At 37.0% G+C, this 21,045-nt stretch overlaps 1 protein-coding gene across 3 annotated transcripts in view; it reads right to left on the bottom strand.

Annotated features, from left to right (window-relative positions):
• The window catches only part of LOC132051451 (protein PHOTOPERIOD-INDEPENDENT EARLY FLOWERING 1), a 34,253-nt gene extending 15,584 nt beyond the window's left edge, over nt 1-18,669 (bottom strand). Inside the window, exons 1-15 of one of the 3 annotated variants that reach the window (XM_059442511.1) lie at nt 18,451-18,669; nt 17,155-17,250; nt 10,410-10,490; nt 10,207-10,314; nt 9,995-10,075; nt 9,804-9,892; nt 7,063-7,214; nt 6,914-6,972; nt 1,663-1,798; nt 1,392-1,463; nt 1,243-1,310; nt 1,020-1,154; nt 503-553; nt 241-309; nt 30-92 (exon numbers count right to left, since the gene is read on the bottom strand). In XM_059442511.1, coding sequence (XP_059298494.1) covers nt 30-92; nt 241-309; nt 503-553; nt 1,020-1,154; nt 1,243-1,310; nt 1,392-1,463; nt 1,663-1,798; nt 6,914-6,972; nt 7,063-7,214; nt 9,804-9,892; nt 9,995-10,075; nt 10,207-10,314; nt 10,410-10,490; nt 17,155-17,232 — 1,242 coding nt within the window. In that variant the 5' untranslated portion in view covers nt 17,233-17,250; nt 18,451-18,669. Of the gene's footprint in view, nt 1-29; nt 93-240; nt 310-502; nt 554-1,019; nt 1,155-1,242; nt 1,311-1,391; nt 1,464-1,662; nt 1,799-6,913; nt 6,973-7,062; nt 7,215-9,803; nt 9,893-9,994; nt 10,076-10,206; nt 10,315-10,409; nt 10,491-17,154; nt 17,251-18,450 lie in introns of those variants that run through there. The other 2 variants (XM_059442510.1, XM_059442512.1) reach the window with 2 other exon arrangements.
• Nucleotides 18,670-21,045: the final 2,376 nt, after the last annotated feature.

Consider the following 21,045-nt stretch of genomic DNA (forward strand, 5'->3'; position numbering starts at 1 on the left):
GTCCCCTAGAAGAGCAGAGCAGCACATACCTCTTTATACCTAGCAAGGAGCTCATCTAAAGGAAGTTCGCTCTCCTTTTGCAACAGTGCAATCTGAAAATTGAGAATTTACCTCATTGCAACAGCAAATGTAACCATTTTGAAACTCTATTATACATGAGGGGAGAACTGTGGACCAGGTCTATGTATAACAGAATGCATCAGAATTTCGGATAGGAAAGTCAGAAAAATGAGTTTTTACCTCATCTGCAGCATCATTTGCCTCTGCCTTTGCCAACTCCTCCTCCTCTAACAAAGTTGTTTCATCATCCTACCAATACCACACAAAGTGATTGATTTTATAAGCAATCTCTAAGACTAGATCACGCAACAGATGCTAATACCTCAAATTCATCCTGGAAATAGAGAACACACTAAAAATGAACTGTTAAAATGATGAGATTTTGCCTCAGACAGGTTGATGCTCTGTAACCAACTGGATAATATAGCAGTCATTGCCTTACCATATTGTATCCTTTATCTTCACCAACAGCAAGGACATAATCATCATCATCCTACATAAAATGGAGAAAATTCAGATGAAGGTACGAAATACTGAAGGTACTCTTCGTGAGGCATACTAAGGAACCAAAGAGACACACTCTGATAGAAAAAACACTGCACTCCATGAAAAAGCGAGATGAAAATTTTGATTTTCTCTTTACAAAAGATACACTTGAATTTTCCACCAAAATCATCATCTTCAATAATCAAATGTTATCTATTGGGCCAGCATTGGAAGAGGACCACAGAGGTGCAGTTCCTCTATGACAAACCAGTATATCATACTTGAAGGTCAGCATGAAGTTAAAATTCCCAAAACAAATATATGCAGACAACCATTATGCAAGGCATAATTTTCTAATGATAAGTAATGCAAGCTATAAATTAAATTGAACTAAGTTTTCTCGGATGTTAGATAAAGAAAAATTTATCTGTTAAGTCTAACCACCCTTGCAATTGTTAGATAAGCATCTTTACCTGTTCATCATTAAAATCACCTAACAAATTAACTCTGTGCAACTCCTGATACTTCTTTGGAGGACTTTTTCGCTTGTCTTTCCCTAGGTCAGAATAATGAATATTTGGAACCGAAAAGACGCCGTTACTTTCAACCTGCATGTACCAAAAAGCAAATATATCACCTCAACCACTTACCTAGTTATAGTAGTCAAAGCAGTAACCATAAACACATACAACTTACAGAACGACGACCCGAAATTGCAGGTGTGCAGCCTTTGTCGGTCTCAGTAGCAACATCAACGTCTCTACCTGTACAGCGATTACTTGAATCCATGGAGAGTTCCTTGACTTTACAATTAGAAATAGACAAAGAGGCTGACTGCAACTCACATTTATCGCTGCCCTTGCCAGAACTGACTGTAACATCTGCATCACTCTTCTCAGGGCTACAATCTCTGCTAGCTGAATATTCACAATGAATATAAATCAAACACATATTTTAGATACTTCACCAAAAGCATGTGATTGATCGGAAAAAAGAAGAGACTTAAGATAATCCATCTTCTTCACGAATGTCAGATGATACAGGAACTTGTCAAATAGTGCAGGAAGAGGCATGAATGTGAAATAATCTACAATGATTCGATCAGCCATATAGTACCTTCCCCAACTGCATAACGCTTAAGAAGCTCTTCAAGAGGTAGATCCATTTCATTTTGTAAGGCAGCTAACTCTTCTTCCCTTTCTTCTTTAGTTATAACAGCCTCATCTTCTTCAATAGTATGCTCGTCATCTTCCTAAAGCAGTATCACCATACATGACAACATTGTTTATAGGACAACATTAGCAGAACTGCAACCGACTTTATAATATCCGCCTCTAACAATAATTTTTCAGATGGTTATAACCCCAAAATCAGAGAAGTTGATAAGAAAGAAAAAGCGACCCAAATTAAGCCCTATGAACAGATAAAGGACCGCGTAAATAATTCAAATGACTCAAATGAAACAGCAATGAAGATAAGAGCCCCCTCTAAAACCCAACCCGGAAAGGAAGGGGGAGCCAGATTAGCTTCATTACTACAAAGACTGGTAACTTTTTAGGGACTCGTAATCTACAGACAACTCGCAAGTACAGCTGTCAAAGCAATATGGTTCTTTACTTGACCAGTGCACCAGATAATATACCATAAACACAGTATTCTAAGGTCCATCCACCCAAGGGTGTGGCCTAGTGGTCAACAAAGTGGATTCAGAACTATGAGGTCTTAGGTCAAATCCTAGCGGAGACAAAAACACTAGGTGATAGCGTCCTATTTGTCCAAGCCTTGGTGGGTAGAGTTACCGGTACATGTGCTGGTGACACTTGAGAGGTAACAGGTACCCCATTAAATTAGTCAAGGTGCACGCAAGTTGGCCCGGACACCATGATTATCAAAAAAAACTCTCTAGTACATCAGTTACAGAGCAGAATGATATCCTACCAACAATAATTTCACAGAGATCAGTTGATAGCAGTCGATTTCTTATCCAAAAAAAATGATTGTAGTCAAATCCCTGTTCAGTTCTCAACCTAACAAATGCCTTAACTAAAGTGATGTCAGACAGAAGGCAGAACTGAAGGATAAGCATCAATATCAAATCATACCCCCATGATGTGCGAGTCTGCAAACCAAGACATTGTATATTTTCATACTCAGAATCTTTACACAAGGTACTTGAATTTTCTAAATACTCCCTCAGTCCCAATTTACGTGACACTCTTTCCTTTTTAATCAATCCCAAAAAGAATGACACCTTTCGATATTTGGTAACAATTTAGCTTTAAACTTCTCATAGTACCCTTTATAGCCACACAAAATATCTATGCTTGTTTTAGATCACAAGTTTCAAAAGTCTTACTTTCATTCTTAAACTTCGTGCTAAGACAAACACTATCACATAAATTTGGAAAAGGGAGTACCAATTTATTGCTTTGGATGTTTAAGGCTAAAAGATAATACTCCCTACGTTTCAATTTATCTGATAAAATTGACCTCCCCTACTTTCTATTGAAGAAAGAGAAAAATAGAAAAGTTCGAATGGGCACCGAGTTTAGAAAGAAATAAAGACTTTTGAAACTTATGGTAATAAACATGCCACAACATTTGTGCGGCTTTAAGACTTATCAAAATCGTGGCTTTGTTTTTAGAAAAGGTACTTGTATATGTACAAGAGTGCAAAAACCAAAAGATGAATTCCTTTCTAATCTTGTAAGGATTCTAAGAGGCTAAGTATTGATCTACTATTTACAAATTCCTCCCTGCACCAAAAAGAAAACAGAAGTGTACAATTAGACATGATTTGTTGTATGGAGTGTGCTTTGTCTTCAAAACATCTAGCACTGCTTTCTTTCCATACGGTCCACCAGATGCAAGCAGGCATTGTGTTCCACCATAGAATCTTCTTTCTCCTCTTTTGAAACTTGTGGTCTTAAGCATTCCATAATATTTGTGTGGTTATAAAAGCTTCTCATCAAGGGTATAACGGTAAGTTTAAGTCAAAATTGTTCAAAATTTAGAAAGCTGATATTCTTTTTAAAATGGACTAAAGAGAAAATGATGCCACAAAAGCTGGAATGGAGGGAGTACCATCTAACTTTGCACATTATTTGGAGTAGCTGGAGGTAAGTTCTTGACAATTGAATTCTGGAGCAAAAAGACTCAAATCTAGTATTTAAGAAGGTTTTATCCTTGACAATCTTCATTAAAACAAGATCATCTATTATGAAAATAATGAGTGCTCAAAAAGTTCAGCATTACATGTAACCGAATCATGTAGGCCTTCTCTGAATTATGTTAGCTGTCCCAAGATAACTGAGGAGGAAAGTCAATGGTTGCAAAGACCTTTTTCTGAAGAAGAAGTGCTAAATACCATCAATTTATGTGCAATCGACAAGGCTCCGGGCCCCGATGGCTTTACAATGGGTTTCTTTAAAGAATGTTGGGATATTCTAAAGGAAGACCTAACGCAAACCATTCTTAATTTTCATCACAATGAATTCTTTGAGACATCCTTCAATGCTACTCTCATTGCATTGATACCAAAGAAGAATGGGGCAGAAGAACTTAAAGATTTCAGACCTATAAGCCTTATCGGAGGAGTTTACAAGATCATCTCTAAAATCATCACAGAAAGACTGAAGACAGTCATGGGGAAGCTGATCGATGAACACCAAATGGCCTTCTTGAAAGGGAGACAGATTATGGATGCAGCCTTACTAGCTAATGAGCTAGTGGACTCCAGATTCAAACAAGGAAAGCCGGGAATTCTATGTAAATTGGATACCGAAAAAGCTTTTGACCGTGTCAATTGGGGCTATCTGCTGAAGATCCTGGAAGACATGGGCTTTGGGCACAAGTGGATAAACTGGATCAAATTTTGCATCTCTAGTGTTAGATTTTCTGTTCTGATAAATGGTTGTCCAGCAGGTTTCCTTCAATCTCAAAGGGGTCTCAGACAGGGTGACCCATTGTCACCTTTCTTATTTTTGATTGCTATGGAAGGTCTTAATCACATGGTTAGGACAGCTAAATCTAATGGTTGGATTAGGGGCTTCGACTCTCAGTCCACCATTAGCAACCATCTGGGGATCACTCATTTACTATATGCTGACGATTCACTAGTTTTTTGTGATGCTGAAGTGGAGCAGATCAAACATCTCAGAGCAATCCTGACCATTTTTGAAGCCTTGTCTAGTCTTCATGTCAACTGGAGCAAAAGTTCACTCTATCCAATTAATCAAGTTGATGATCTTCAGAATCTAGCATGGAACCTAGGTTGTCAAGTGGGCTCGCTTCCCACTAAGTACCTAGGGATGCCTCTAGGTGCCAAAAACAAATCCAAAGAAATCTGGGATGAAGTTTTGTAGAGATGTAACAAGAAGCTGACAAGGTGGAAAACCCAATACCTCTCTTTGGGTGGCAGAGTTACACTCATTAATTCTTTCTTGGATGCCCTCCCTACATACATGATGTCTCTCTTCCCACTCCCCAGATGAGTGGAGAAAAAGATTGACAAACTGAGGTAATAAAGTTGATGATGAAAGGAGATGCAAGAACCTGGTCAAATGGGACTCAATCATTTTGAGCAAGAAGGAGAGTGGGCTGGGCATTAAGAACTTGGGGTTGCACAACAAAAGTTTGTTGCAGAAATGGCTATGGAGATTCAATTCAGAGGACAATGTTTATGGAAAAGATTCATTTCCCAGAAATATGGGATGCTAGATCAATGGATTACAAAAGAAGTTAATGGCCCTTATGGTACTAGTGCATGGAAATCTATTAGGTTCCACTGGAATGAATTCTGGGCTAATGTAGATATCATAGTTGGCGATGGCAGAAAGACTACTTTTGGGCAGATCACTGGATTGGCCATAACAACCTTCAATCGACTTTCCCTGACTTATACTCTATAAGCCTCCAAGCTCAAGCACAAATCAGTCAAGTTTGGAGCCCTCAAGGATGGGATCTTATTTTCAGAAGAGCTCTCAATGATTGGGAAATTGAAAGCTTAACCAATATGCTCCAACTCTTAGCCTCCTTTGGAGGAACTTCAGTTTACCCTGACAGACTAAGATGGAAATTGAACAACAAAGGAACTTTCTCTGTTAAGTCTGTTTACTGGAACCTCAACCATAGTACAACCTTGATGAAGATTTGGCCCTGGAAGCTCATTTGGAAAGTAAAAATCTCTTTCAAGGTCTCTTGTTTTGTTTGGTTGGTTGCAAGGAGGGCATGCCTGACCCACGAGAAATTACAAAGAAGAGGTTTTCAGATTTGTTCAAGACATTTCTTATGTGGTCAAGATGGTGAAACCAATAAGCACCTTTTCTTACACTGCAAGACAACTAAAAATATGTGGAACATGTTCTTTTGTATCCTTGGTATCAATTGGACTATGCCTAATACTACTGTTGAGCTTCTCAGATGCTGGAAGAGTGTAGGGAAGAGAGGTGGAGAAGAAGACTGGTGGCAGATCATCCCAGCTTGTGTTTGGTGGACAATATGGAAGGAAAGGACTGCTAGAATTTTTGAGGGCACTAGTAGCTCTATCCAGAAAATTAGGATGAATTGTCTAAATCTCTTCTATTTTTGGTGTAAACAAAATTTGTGGGGGGAGCTAGGAGACCTGGTAGATTTAATAGGACAAGTGTAAGTTTTTTTTTTTTTTTGAGAAGGTAACATGTTGTATGTATTAAACAAGTGTAAGTTTTTGTTGGGTGCGCCTTATACTTTTGCTGTAAAGATTACAATTCAGCTTCAATTGAAGCTGAATTTTACTGTGAATACAAGTTGTTACCAATTTCAAAAAAAAAAAAAAAAAAAAAAAAGAATCCACACAACTGCTTCAAGAAATTAAAGGTCTGAAACCACTGGTGCCCCATAAAACTACTGCCTGCCATTTGGATTAGATGATTGCATCAACATGTATTTATAATGTTATACTCTGCAAGGTCATCTAAGTACATTTAATTCGCTGTAAAGATCAACATATTGTTTTTAAGGTCTTATTTCAAATAAATCACAGCTCATTCCGGGCTTTGATATTATTGTGCAGCGCAAACGCCGACCCTTCCTTCAGGACCAGAAAATGGGGTAGAGAGGAAGAAAATCTCCAAACTTATTTCATCAGAAAATTTGCCTCAAAGCTAGTTTCCTGTAATTAGCTTAATATCAAACCCACACCAGGCGTTATGATCACTATTTTAGCTCAAGTATGAATAATTCATGCTGCCCCCCGCATTCAAGCATTTACAGGATACATATCAAACACCTTTTCAATGGTAAAAATGAATGATATGTAAGACTTCAAAAACCTACTAACACAAATAAGCATGGTATCAAAATCCACCTCTGCTATTTGAAAGCTTACCATTTCGTCTTCAGATTGCACACCAAAGTCGTCATCAATATCACTACCAGTTGAATGTTCTGGAAATTTCAGTTTAAGTAAGAAACAGAGGGAAAATTATTGTCAATAAGCTTCTCAATATTTGTCAGTTATCTAGTTAATGTACTTACGAAGATTTTCTCCAACACAGTCACGATTGGTTACATCCCCTTCACTCCCTTCTTTACACTGGATTCTCAATGCTTCTGGTGCAGACAAAGAATTCTTTTGTTTGCAAGTACTTGGTGAACTTACAAGGTTCTCCGCGAGCATTGTTGAGTACCTAGGATAAAGAAGGAAGAACGCCTAATCATGTTATTCATTAGGTCAATCAATCAACTACAACTCAACAAATTCAAAAAAAAAAAAAAAAACGTCTTTTCATTGCAAACTAGTTGCTGGAGGCCCGCGCTAAGCCCGGGCCCAAACTGAAGATATAGAAACAGTAATATTAATTAATTAAGTATAATTTGTGTCACACTTTTCTACTGCATAACTAATTTAAATGTAGTTGCGTGATCATGTCTTGTTGATAAGTTTTACACAATTAAATAGTCATATAATTGGATAATTTTTAAAGGAAAATTATTTATGAGGAAGCAAGTTTGGCAGGAAATTTAGCAAATACCAAAGGACACAAGTGATTCAATATCCTATAAACTAACATAATAAAGTATGATGACTACGTTCGGTGAAGATTATAAATTGGAAAACATTTTCGTATTATTATGAATTTGTGAGCATATGATTTTTAGTTATAGATAGAAATAGATTTCTTTTGATATCTATGAACTTTTGACTCATTAATTTATGGGTCAAGGGTTTATGCTAGTTAAATGTGGTGACGTGATGTTAGTTTTAGACGAAATTCAAGAACAAACTCAAATTCATTAAAATGAACCTCAAGAATCAAGTTAGTTCTTCATATATATTTATGCTTAAAAAGATTAATTCTTAGTTAACCAAACAAGACATTTTAAAGACAATTCGATCTTGACTGATAACACTACCTTCATTTTTAACACTATATATGGCACCATTCAATAATTTCTACCGTCTCCAGACCCCACCTTGTGGGATTATATTAGGTATGTTGTTGTATATGGCACCATTCAATAATTTCTACTTTCAGTATTTATAATGCATCATAGATATTTTAAAGGCGAAGAATAAAGTTGTCCATAAAAGATTTCTATTCAGCTCAGAAAAAATAAGTCTGGAAAAAGGAACTAATTACATGAGAATCATACTTGGTTCAACATAATAATATAGAACCTCGTACAATCACCAATATTCAGGAAAGTTTTAACCTCTTGTCCTTTTTCCTCTTCTTCATCCCCACATGTAATTGAACAAGTTTAAAAAAATAAAGGTTCATGTCTTCTTTTTTTTTTAAAAAAAGATGTTAATTTCTTAATTCTTGACAATATTGTATACACTCCAGGTTAATCTAATAAAGGTCATTGTACTAAACTTTTTCATAGGAAAAACAAGATTTAATACAAGTTCTATGAAAGAAGAACAAAAATTATAAAACGATTTGTGCATGCAAAGGATTAATGTTCAAACCAAAACCAAAATTGAAATACTCCTTCCGTTTCAATTTATGTGAACCTATTTCCTTTTTAGTTCGTGCCAAAAAGAATGACCCCTTTCCATATTTGGAAATAATTTACCTTTATGCAATGATTTATAGCCATGCAAAATATATATGTGCCTCATTTTACACCACAAGTTCAAAAGTCTTCTCTTTTTTCATAAACTCTATGCCCAGCCAAATAGGTTCACATAAATTGAAATGGAAGGAGTAGATGTTTTTTGAAAAGAACACTTATCCACCATGAAGAAGATCTCAAGTAATGCCAACTATTTTGTACCAACATTTGATTTCTTTTAAAGAAAAACATGAAGTAAGGTGCATTGAGAAACTAGTGGTAGATGAGATAAATAGTTCAAAAGCACGTAATGTAACAACCTCATATAACAACTAATAAAATTTAAAGTATGTTTCCAATATATAAAAGCAAAACTTCATTTTACTCCTTTAACATTTTAGCTTTCACTATTGATAGAATTATTTACTTCAAACTCACATATGCATACCTTGAACTCATTAAGATTTTAACAATGTACTTTATTTTCACATGTATTAGCAAATACCCATATTTTCATCTTCTACAATCATCTAACTAATGCAGTAAACTTTTTAACAACTTCAAGTTTATACTAATATTTATAAACTTAGTTTAGAGTCTTTACACAAATTAACCTAATAAACATATAAGGATATTAATAAATAACAATTCAAGTGCATGTAAAGTAAAAGATTTTTAAAACTATACCTGAAAATGATTCTCGGACAGATCTAAGCACATATGAGCTCACTAAAGGAGCAAAATTTTGGAGGTTTGAAACAAATAGAGAGGAAGAGTATGGAGAGGATCATATGACATGGGACATGTTTGAAAGAAAGTAAGACCTAGTAAATGCTTCAGTTGGAAAAAAAAATTGGCTCCAAAGCTCCGTAAATTTTACCAAAATGTATAAGGACAAATGATGTAAAAGGTAACCTGATAAGGGGCAAGAAAAGCTCCTTAAAAGGTTACACTATACACAAATTATAAAGGCCCATGCGAGAGTGGTCTTAAGAAAATGAATGAGGGAAAAAATGATAATATGCAGGGAAAAGCCAATTGCAGCAGCCACGTGTAAGCATCAAAGAATTGATATTCCTATATTACCCGTGAGGACGACAAAACTTTGTCGTTCTAGACTTCTAGTGTATATAGAGTAGTAATAAGAGGGTCTTCTTAGCAGTAGAAACGACATCAGCAAAACAGGAAAGGAAAAGGAAGCGGAGGGGCAGACTAACCTTTCTGTTTGTCCAAGAAGAAACTCTAGCTGCTTGTCAAGTGCTTTCTTCTTCTTCTCATCTAGCTCCAACTGATGCTTGTAAAGAACCTGAAATATCAAAAACATGTGAATAATCTCTGTCAAAGCTCAAGATTACTTGGATTGGGAAAAACAGTTGAGTCTGAAAGTTCTCCAGATAATGAACTTTACCAGCTTCTCTATTTTCAACCAAAATTTTTTGATGTCCTTTGAGATATTGAGTGCAACTTTACGCAGACGTTGCTCTTCTTCCTGATGAAATATTATAGTAGAGAAATAAGTAAATTTTAGCAATGTAATTAGTAAACAATGCAATACCTACTGAAGTGTCGGTCACTAATATGAAAATGTTCACGTGCAGGAGAAGAGAATAAAACAACCACCTTAACTCTCTTTTCTCCCCGTGTCGCCTGATCAAGCATTCCCTTGCTAGCTCGTATAGCAACCTTCCTTGCTTGAGCCAACTTCCACTTCCTCTCTGATTCAAAGTCCTGATATATAAGAAATCATCCTTAGAATAACTTCATTGACATTCATCTAGTAACTTACATAATAGCTCCTGAAATAGGGAAAGGACTTTATATACCTTCGACAACCAGACCATCTCCTCAAGAACATGATCCCAGTGTGTTTTTAGACGTTGAGGTTCTTTAGGTGCTTCAAGACCCTAAATACAAATCAAGAAAATGAGCAAACAGAATGTAGAAGACGAGAGAGGAACAAGGTAACCCCTACTAATTAGATAGATCTTTTTTATGGGAATATCCGTATATCTGACCAACTAATTAGGAAGAAGAAAATAAAATGACCCTATATCACACAATTTCTAGGACAAAGATAGTTGGTCCAATAGATTCAAAAACTAGGGATTTCTATTATGTTCCACGTTTTATCTTTACCGTATTGTCCCATCCTTATAGCTGGATCAAGAAAACTCATCTCTTAAAAAATATACTTAAGCTCCCTTTCTTTGGGAGTACGACCTTTTCGTAGGAGCTCATAGAAAGATAGCAAATTTAGATAGTTGCTTCATGCTTCCCTTCTTCTTTTGACCCGGGGTCTCATGCTTTCCTTCTTTCTTTCTATTTCGAAGTGTGCTTTTGGCCTAATTCTTTATCCAATATCACTAAATGACATTGCATTGCATCAACCACAATGGTTAGCCATGTGACAAAAGCATTGCAGCTCACAACACTAATAAGCCAGATGGCTGGTTTGTATTAATATGATGCCACAGTTCAGCCGTGTAATCTTCTGATACTCAGCATGTTCCAGTCAAGAATACATTAGAGAACAAGAAAAGAGAAAATAAAAGAAGGTAATATAAGTATAACGAACTTATACACCAAAATGATCACCTTGCAACTTTGGATCAATCAATGGAGAAGTCAAAGAAAACATTAATGAACTACATGGACTTGAATGCTAATATAAGATTTATATAATTCCATATTCACAGGTATCTTTGTCATTCTCCAAGAATTAGAGCATTGGCACCATCTAGGAGGGGATCCAAGTTGCTTTCAAACAAAAAAAAGCATCGAGTAATTGATATAAACCAAAGCCGCAGCTAAACGTTCTACTTGTTAACTCTTTTTTTTTTGATGATGTAAGTGTTTTATAATCACAAAGGCATCAAGGGGATGCATAGTTAGAAAAGAGGAGGAAATATCAGCTCATACAAAGATAACAAAAAACCTATCATAAGTCTAGAGAGCTGACAAATCCAAGAATCTATCATAAGACTAAGGAGCTAATAAAATCCAAAAAGGAGTCTGGGTTATATGCAGGGGTAAAATTAATCCAGCTAAAAAGAGTAGTCAGGCATCTGGCCTTAAGATTTGAGCTGGTAGTTACAATACCATGAAAACATCTTTGGTTCCTTTCCAACCATAAGCACCACAAAATGCAAGCAGGGACCATAGACCTGATGGCCTTCCGAACTTTCCAAGAACTCCAACAGACAAAGACTTCCCTGACAGTGTGAGGTATAACCCATTGCAAACCAAACAAAGTAAGGAACATATTCCACACATCTGTAGCAACTGGACAGTGTAAGAATAGGTGGTTAATGGTTTCAGAGGTGCAATGGCACATGTAACATCTATTAGCGAGATGAAATTTCCTTTTCATGAGGTTGTCCAGAGTTAAACAAGCCCTTTTTAGAGCGACCCAGCAGAAACAGGAGACTTTAGGCGGTAAATTGATTTTCCAAATGAGCTTCCAAGGCCACTGATCAATCAGGTCCTTGTTGGAGGTCAGAAGCAGGTAGCCTTCTTTGACAGAATAAGAACCGTCCTTGTTACTGCCCCACTTAAGTCTGTCATTTCTCTGAGTGAGAACTGGACTGTTCTGTAGACACCCAATCAATGCTATCATGTCCTCTATTTCCCAGTCATTTAGGTGTCTCCTTAGGTGCAAATTCCATGAGCTGTCCTCCCAGTTCTGAGCAATTGTTGAATCTGGGTTAGTTGTTATAGGGAACAGCCTGGGAAAAGCATCCTTAAGAGTAATAGAGCCAAGCCATTTGTCTTTCCAGAATAGAAGATGAGCCCCATTTCCCACTTGGAAGGAAGTGTTGAGAAAGAACTCATCCCACAATCTCCTGATATCTTTCCATAAACCAGTTCCATAAGGAGTTAAGATTGGGTTGGAGCATCAATGGCTAGTGCTACCATATTTAGCTTGGATAATCTCCTTCCAAAGACCAGTATCATCTTGGTTAAACCTCCAGTGCCACTTCATTAACATACATTTGTTGTGTAATGCTAAATCCTTTATACCAAGACCACCTAGATGTTTTGGAAGAGTTACTTTGTCCCACTCGACTAGATGATACTTGTGATTTTCGCTATTACCTTCCCATAAAAAAGTCCTCCTTAGTTTGTCAAGTTGATATTGAACCTCTGATGGTATTGGGAACAGAGACATGAAGTAAGTAGGAATACTATCCAAGACACTATTGATGAGTGTTACTCTGCCACCAAAAGAAAGGTACTGTTGTTGCCAAGAGGCCAATCTTTTCTCAAACTTTTCGATGACCACATTCCAAATCTCCATTGATCTGTGACTAGCTCCCAAGGGGAGTCCTAGATATGTGGTGGGGAAAGTGCCAGTGCTACAATACATGATGCTGGCCAGAAACTCTAAATCTGGAACCATATTAACAGGGTAGATAATGCTTTTAATCATGTTAATGTGGAGCCCTGATAAGGCTTCAAAGATCATAAGGGTGAGGTTGAGATACCTCACTTGAGACTCCTCAGCACCACAAAAAATAAGGGTGTCATCAGCAAAGAGAAGATGAGAAACAGGAGCGGTAAGACCAGGCCTGTTACCCACTGCAAAACCACCAATCCACTGCAATTGCTTTGCCTTTTCCAGCATGTTACTGAGACCCTCCATGGCCAAAATGAAGAGAAAGGGAGATAGGGGTCACCTTGCCTTATCCCTCTCTTAGGGGAGAAGAACCCTACAGGACTTCTGTTGACCAGAACAGAAAATTTAACTGTAGAAAAGCTGTATTTAATCCATTTGATCCATTTCTCACCAAACCCCATTTGCCTTAGGATAGAAGTGAGATACTGCCAGTTGAGTTTGTCAAAAGCCTTCTCTATATCCAACTTGAATAAGAGACCAGGGGCATCACTTTTTTGTCTCCAATCCAAGACTTCATTTGCTATAAGAGCTGCATCAGTTATCTGTCTGCCTCTTATAAAAGCATTTTGATAACCTAAGACCAATCTCCCAATCACTTTTTTCAATCTTTCAGTCAGCACCTTTGCCACCAACTTGTAGACACTACCAATAAGACTGATAGGCCTAAAGTCTCTAAGTTCTATAGCACCTTTCTTTTTAGGGATAAGGGCAATAAAAGAAGCATTGAAGGATTTTACCATGTGGCAATTGCTGTGAAAATGATGAAAAGTTCCCATAAGGTCCTGTTTAATAGTGTCCCAGCAGTTCTGATAGAAGGCCATTGTGAAGCCATCTGGTCCTGGGCTCTTGTCAGTGGCACAAGAGTTTAAAGCACTCAACACTTCCTCTTCTTCAAAAGGTTGTTCAAGAGCATCCCTATCGTCTTGGTTCAGACAACCCAAGCCTTCAAAGGTTGCTGAAGGCCTCCAAGCTTCATCCTCAGCATACAACTGCTGACAGAAGTCAAGAATAGCATTTTTACTTGCACTTTGTCATCAATGATGTTGTCCCCCACCTTCAACCTATCAATACAGTTGTAACTTCTATGAGAGTTGGCAGCTCTTTGGAAGTATTTAGTATTTCTGTCCCCTTCTTTCAACCACAGGCATCTTGATTTCTGTCTCCAAGATGTTTCTTCAGCCTTAGCTAACTGTTGGATCTCCATTTTCAAATGCAATAATTTGTTCTTTTCAGCTTGAGTTTGTAACCTCCCTTCAGTTGCCTGTTCAAGAAATAAAATTGATTCCAAAGCTTTGTTAGTTCTGGTAGAAACTTTGCCAAAAACCTCCCTGTTCCATGTAACCAAATCCTTTTTCAAAGATTTCAACTTTTGAGAGAGGATGAAGTCCGGAGAACCATTAACCACGTAGCCTTGCCACCACTGCTTTACCAAGTCAGTAAAACCTTCCTGCTGGAGCCACATATTTTCAAATTTAAAATAAGAAGGTTCATTAGACCAGTCACCGCTCTCTAAGGAGATGGGTTTATGATCCGAGATAGCCTTAGGTAGAGCCAATTGTTTCACAGAGCCAAAAGCGTCATTCCACTGCGAAGAAATCAAGAATCTATCAATTCTAGAAGCTTGTAGTGAATTTTCCCCCTGGTCCAAGTATAGAATGCCCCTTGCAATGGTAAATCAACTAAGTCCATGTCTTGAATAAATTCAGAGAAGCATTTCATGGCTCTAGATCTTCTTATACAGTTGAATCTTTCACTTTCAAAACGACACACATTAAAATCTCCTCCGATGACCCAACTTTCATTCCAAAGGCCCCTTACACCGGCTAATTCGTTCCAGAAGTCATCCCTTTCCCAGTTAGTATGTGGCCCATAGACACCAGTAAAGCAGAATCTGAAATTAGTTTGAACACCTTCCATCATAGTTGACATAGTGTGTTGTCCCTAGTGTGCATCAATACAACTCCATTGTCTTTTATCCCATAATATAATTATACCCCCTCTATTGCCACTGGCTTTCAGTTCCACCCATTCAACCCATCTTGAACCCCATAACTGTCTAGCTATCTCCACAGAACAGCCTTGGATCTTAGTTTCCTGCAAACATAGAATGTCGGGCTTCCACTTCTGAATAAGAGAATTGATGGTGCTCCTCTTGCTCGTATCATTGAGCCCCTTACGTTCCAGCTAATGATCTTGGCTTTCATTCAGAGAAGGCTTTGAGTTGCCTGCCCCTGTTGGATCCTTCACCTTTTTCATATGTAATAGTGCAAGCCAATTTCTTTGCCTCTAATTCTTCCTTCTTTTTTGGTTTCTTAGTCTCGCTACTTCTCCCCTTTTGCTGCTGCAATTGAGATTGCCTTTTCTGCTCCATGCGCAGAATCATATCGAAGATTTCAGGCTCGAAACCTAAAGAATTCACCCAAAAGCCTTGCATGCTTTAGTCATGGTTATTTTAGTCCAGTGCGACATCTCAATTACTGTTGGAGTATGAATATCCTGATGTATATCGTGATTATACCCATCCCATGTTAATTGCAACGTATCACTTCCAGAGGAAGGGGAAAAATCAAAACCCTGAGGATTGGGCAAGTGAGATTCAGGGTGTAAAGAAGGGAGAGTGAGAAGAGAGAGGGATTGCAAGTATTCCGCTTCATCATCTGCATCGTCATTATCTGCCATAGAACCATCGTGATCAGTTTTGACAAGAGATTGACTAGTCGTCACTACTGAATCCACATAGAAAGTTTCAGCTGGGCCCTTCCCTTTTGTAAAAAGAGTAGGGGTTTCCTGATAAAGGGTTTGGGCCGGCCCTTTTGATTTCCACTCATGTAATTGTGGTTTTTTCTTAATAAGGGGAGCTTTATTCCTTTTACGCCTTCTGGAATAATATAAGTGGTCCTCTCCGGGCTGGACCGAAGTTTGGGCTCGACCTCGCTTTGTTGGGCCGAAATAGAGGATGGCCCAACCCTGGAGATTCAAAATTTAAAAACTCGACTTTGTAGGCATGACACATGCGGCTCGTTGTCTTGGACCGCTGGTCAATAACCTCGCCCCCGTGGCCCATTCCCCGAGGTCGTAATTTTGCAACAACATCGCAACAATGGAGATCTCAAAGGTCCAATCCTCATATTTCAGATCGATCTTTCGGGAATCTCCGGGTAGAATCAGTGATGCAAATACGAGCCCGGTAGAGATGATTCCTCTTCTTTCGTGTCCTCATCGCATCCACATAACCACCGCAAGAATCACCGAGGAATTTCATGGTTTTCTCCGACCAGGCATGCAATGGAACTCCGAAAGCTCTCACCCATCGGGAAGCAGACTTTGGTGTTGCAAGTTGAGTTCCGGCCACCGGAGACCACCATTCGAGAGCAAGTCTTCTTCCATTCCAAAACCAATCACCCATTGTTAACTCTTTCACATCAACTGCTGATACATCCAAGGGTTCAGGCCACACAAAATTATGAACAGCCTCCATTCTAGATAAGACCCTTCTCGCCTATATTAGATGTACATTTGATACCCTTGTGTGAGCTTTTAATTAAGATACCATACAGGAACAAAGACTTGAGAACATCTTCGGCACATGACTGATTCCCATAGAATTTATTTTTCTAAGCACGATAAGGTGATTCCCATGGAATTCATCAATATGTCGCTGCATAATAGTGTATTCCACCTACTAGAATGATTTCATAATACTGCCATTTGTGCTGGACCTGGAAATACCTATTTCAGAATCCTTAAATAGGCACATTTTGGCAACCAAGAGCATTCTAAATTATTTTTTTTTCCCAAAACTGGTAATGTTAAGAGCATTCTGAATTATTATGGCTAAGAAACATGGCCAAGGTTTGGTCTATCACCCACCAACCACAATGCTTAGATTGATCTAGGCTCAACACACTAATCCATTAAAATTATGTGTTTTTTCTTTGATAAGTTCATTCACATTCTAAGCATACTGCTCTGCTATTACCATGTATACTTGCTCAGCCTAAAAGGAATAATGCATAGATCAAAAAAGAAAAACAACCCCATCCACCTTGAGACTCCCGATATAAAAGGAAATGGATTGACCCAAAAAAAAAAAAAAGAATTAATACAGAAAGAAAACCACAGATAATAGCTTCTAAATGTAAGGATGATTGCAACTAAGATGTAACTCAAACCTTTTGACGTCGGACACGTGTTTCATGGTCCGGCTTAGATTTATACCCTTTAGAAGCCATGATAAGCTCAATATACATACACCATGATTCCGGCTTCTACACATGAAAAAAGAAAAATTAGCTACAACCACAAACTTATCTCCATAACAAGGAAGAAAATAGGAAACAAAAATGAGTTCAAGAATATAGAAACACCTAGATTAATTAGATCAAACACAGTATGTCAGTACAGTTTTAAACAACTGTCAAAGACGGATGTCCAACAAGTGTCATGTATCAACTGCATAGGAACTCATTGTCATTATCCCCCCCCCCCCCACACCCCACCCCAAAGAACTAAACATCCCAAGTATTTTGAAGGGACTGTCAATTGTCTAGAACACATTCAGATCCTATTTAATGGATCAAGTCCTGGCTAGTAAAATGGTACATGACATTGCAAGGCGTAAACAATCCTCACTTGCACCCTTCAGGCAGATGAATTCACTGGCGTTGGCTATCATTCGCACCTTTTAAGTTATAATTCAAGTTTTAATGATGGGTTTCACTAAACAGGTGATTCTTCTTTTTCTTCTTTGTTTTACTGGATGCTAGACATGGGTATCACTCACAGAACTTATTATTTTTGTGACTCCAGTTTACTGGGATTGGTCAAGGATTGCTTTAGATATCTGCTTTATTCTGCATTGCTATATCTCTGCCTAAATTTCTCTCTTTGATAATGAAAGGGGAGAAATAAGAATGATATACAGGTTCACACACACAGGGAGTCTGACAATACAAGATTACAGTTTTGAGGGCAACAAGTTCACACTCAGCAGAAAATCAAGGTTCGAAACCCAGCAGAGATTACACTAGGTTAATTCTTCTAATGTGAAGGTAGCACGCAACCAGTGAATTAGTCGAGGTGCGTTCAAGCTGCCCAGACACCATCATTGTCAAAGGAAAAAAAAAAAAAAAAGAGGGCCAAAAACATGTTAACAAACTCACAGTTTTTACTTGCATGACCTTTAACCACTACCCCTTTTCACAACACAGATCAAAGTTTCCACAAAAAACATAGAGTCCTTCTTAACACTAAAAGCGGATTTTCACTGGTTCTTTGACTTTCCCATACAAATGTTCCGTACAGGAGTTCGAATGCAAGATAATTGCAGAAAAAGAAAAAAGAAAAAAGTCCAAGCATTAGGAATCTAACGTACACATGCAAAGTAGAAATTTTTAAAAAGAAAAAAATACAAATAAAAGACGAGGGTTAGGGGAGAAGAAGTAACGAAGTTTGTTTCCCAAACTAACCCTCTGTCAGAAAAGGAAGACGTAATCGCCAGAGAAAGGGGGCGAGTGAAAAACAACGTCGGCAGCAACGGCGGCGGCTCGGCGGCGGTGTGGGCGGAGGGAAGAAAATTTGGCGACGGAGCTTCGATTAAAGGGAAAGTTTGGAATGAGACTGAAACCAGATTTACCCCTCCTTTTCGCTATTTATATGTGGGGCAAAAGTGTCATTTGAATAAGCTTACTCCCTTTCGAAAAGCCTAAGTAATGAGGACTGTTCGGTGTAACGTGATGCTTTTACTGGTAGTCTTCTACTGCCTAAAATATCTTCTATCCTCAATTTATGGAGATTTATTTTTGGGATTTTTACGGAAATATACAACTCAACAAAAATATATTACTACTATGTATAAGGGATAATTAAGGGGCTTTTGTAATTCTCACAAAAGTTTTTAATAAAATTTTAAACTTTTTAATTAATTATATCTAAGCCCTAATTTTATTTTTTAAGTCAAATTTACTTTTTGTTCTTAAGGTCTACTTTTCAAAAGTTATCAACTTCCTCTCTCGTTTTCCCTGTTTTTTGGTTTTATTCTATTGCGAAAATATCGCCATTTAGATTAATCAGGATAATTCGCATTGCGTAGCGCCCATTTGGGGGAAGCGCTTCCTCCAAAGATTTTTCCATATTCAGGTTCGAACCCGTGACCCCTGATTAAGGGAGGAGCATCACCATCTGTTGCACAAATTTTGTATTTGTCTTAAAAGTTCATTATTATGTATTGATTATTAATTTAGAATTAAATAACTTTAAAAAGTTAGGATCCAAAACTTATAAACGTAAAATTCTGGCTCCGCATTTGATTTGAAGTAAACAATTTCATCAAAATGAAAGTTAAAATATTAAAGGAGTGAAATTAAAGTTTTGCTTTTATATATTGAAAATATACTTATATGAAATTTAATTATTACTAACATAAATTATATTTCTTTAATTAAAATATCTCCCTCCGTCCCAAAAAGATTGTCCTCTTTTGACTTGGCACAAAGTTTAAGAAATAAAGGAAGACTTTTTAAATGTGTGGTCCAAAATAAACCTTAGATATTTGTGTGGCTGTAAATCATCTCATGAAGTTAAATTGTTTCTAAATATAGAAAAGGGACAATCTTTTTGTGACAGACTAAAAAGGGAAGGAGGACAATCTTTTTGGGACAGAAGGAGTATTTTTATATCTTGGGTTTGGGCCCAGGCTTAGCACGGGCCTCAAGTAACTAGTTACACCTACATAGTCACATTTTCAGTTTACATTTATATAAGTAAAACTTACACAAATAGCTACCTTTTAATGGGTTCTAACAATTTATAACTACAAGTTGCAAAATTATAATTCGTAACTGCTTTTGTTGTATTTCTGGTCATTTTCGCGTTTTCGAAATACAACGAAATACAAAATCGCTATTGAGTCTGGTCATTTTCGCGTTATCGAGCGAAATACAACGAAATACAAAATCGTTGTTGAGTCTGGCCACGTTCGCGTTTTCGAAATACAGCGAAAATACAACGAAATACAAAATCGACATTGTATACACTGAAAATTGGTGTGAAAACGGTTGTATACACTGAAAATATACTTGGTGGGCATGAAGCTAAAACGGCAAAAACTTAGGGATTATGGGGCAACACATTTAATTAAAAAAGGTGGGGTAGCTATGAAATGTAAATTTTAAATAATATAGCTACTAAATTTAATTATTAAAAAAGATAGTTACTATCCATAATTAAGTCTTAGGAGTAGCTATGGCAAGTTAAAATTCCTTTATATAACCACTAGTGTCATTTGGCCCGTTCTAAGCCCAGGCCCAAACTAACGTTAAAATTTTAATTTGTAGATATCTTTTAAATTTCTTCTGTCGTTGCTTCTTTATTTTTGTAACATCAATCTGATACTTCGAAAGACTTCTTAAATATTAAAGTACAATAACGTACCTGAAAATTAAAGGAAAGTATTTTTCGTAGTTTACATGTAGGAGAAAATTAAAAAGAAATTACTAAATAGACGAATAAAAAACTAAAATAGCAAATGATAAATGGTAAATAACATCAATAAATAAAAAATATTATTATAAGAATAATATTTATTTTTAATTCAATAATTAAGCCTATATTAAGATATAATTGAATGACATGATAATTCTTTATGTATCTATAATAAATTCTTAAGAAAAAACATAATTTGAAACAAGTGCAAGTTTAATAATATTTCTACATAAAATATTCAAATATGTATGAGTATGCTTTGTGGGGCCTCTATAACCTTTTTCATAACGTCACCAATTTTAGTGGCATGAAAAAGTCCTTAAAGTTCTCAAAATTTACCAAAATGCGTGAAGATTCACAAAGCCGTTAAACTTTCAATAAGGGGTAAAAAGAGTCAAAAAAAAAAATTTACGTGACTACAAAAAATGAGTATTCTGCCTTATATATAGTAGTAAAGTAATGAAAAGAGATAGTAAAAATAAAAAGTAAATTTTACCTTAAAAAATAAATTTGGGACCTGGAAGTAATTAATTGAAAAGTTTGACGTTAAGTTAGAAACTTATGTGAGAACTACAAATACC

Source organism: Lycium ferocissimum, chromosome 4, assembly GCF_029784015.1.
Source record: "Lycium ferocissimum isolate CSIRO_LF1 chromosome 4, AGI_CSIRO_Lferr_CH_V1, whole genome shotgun sequence".
Classification (NCBI taxonomy): domain Eukaryota; kingdom Viridiplantae; phylum Streptophyta; class Magnoliopsida; order Solanales; family Solanaceae; genus Lycium; species Lycium ferocissimum.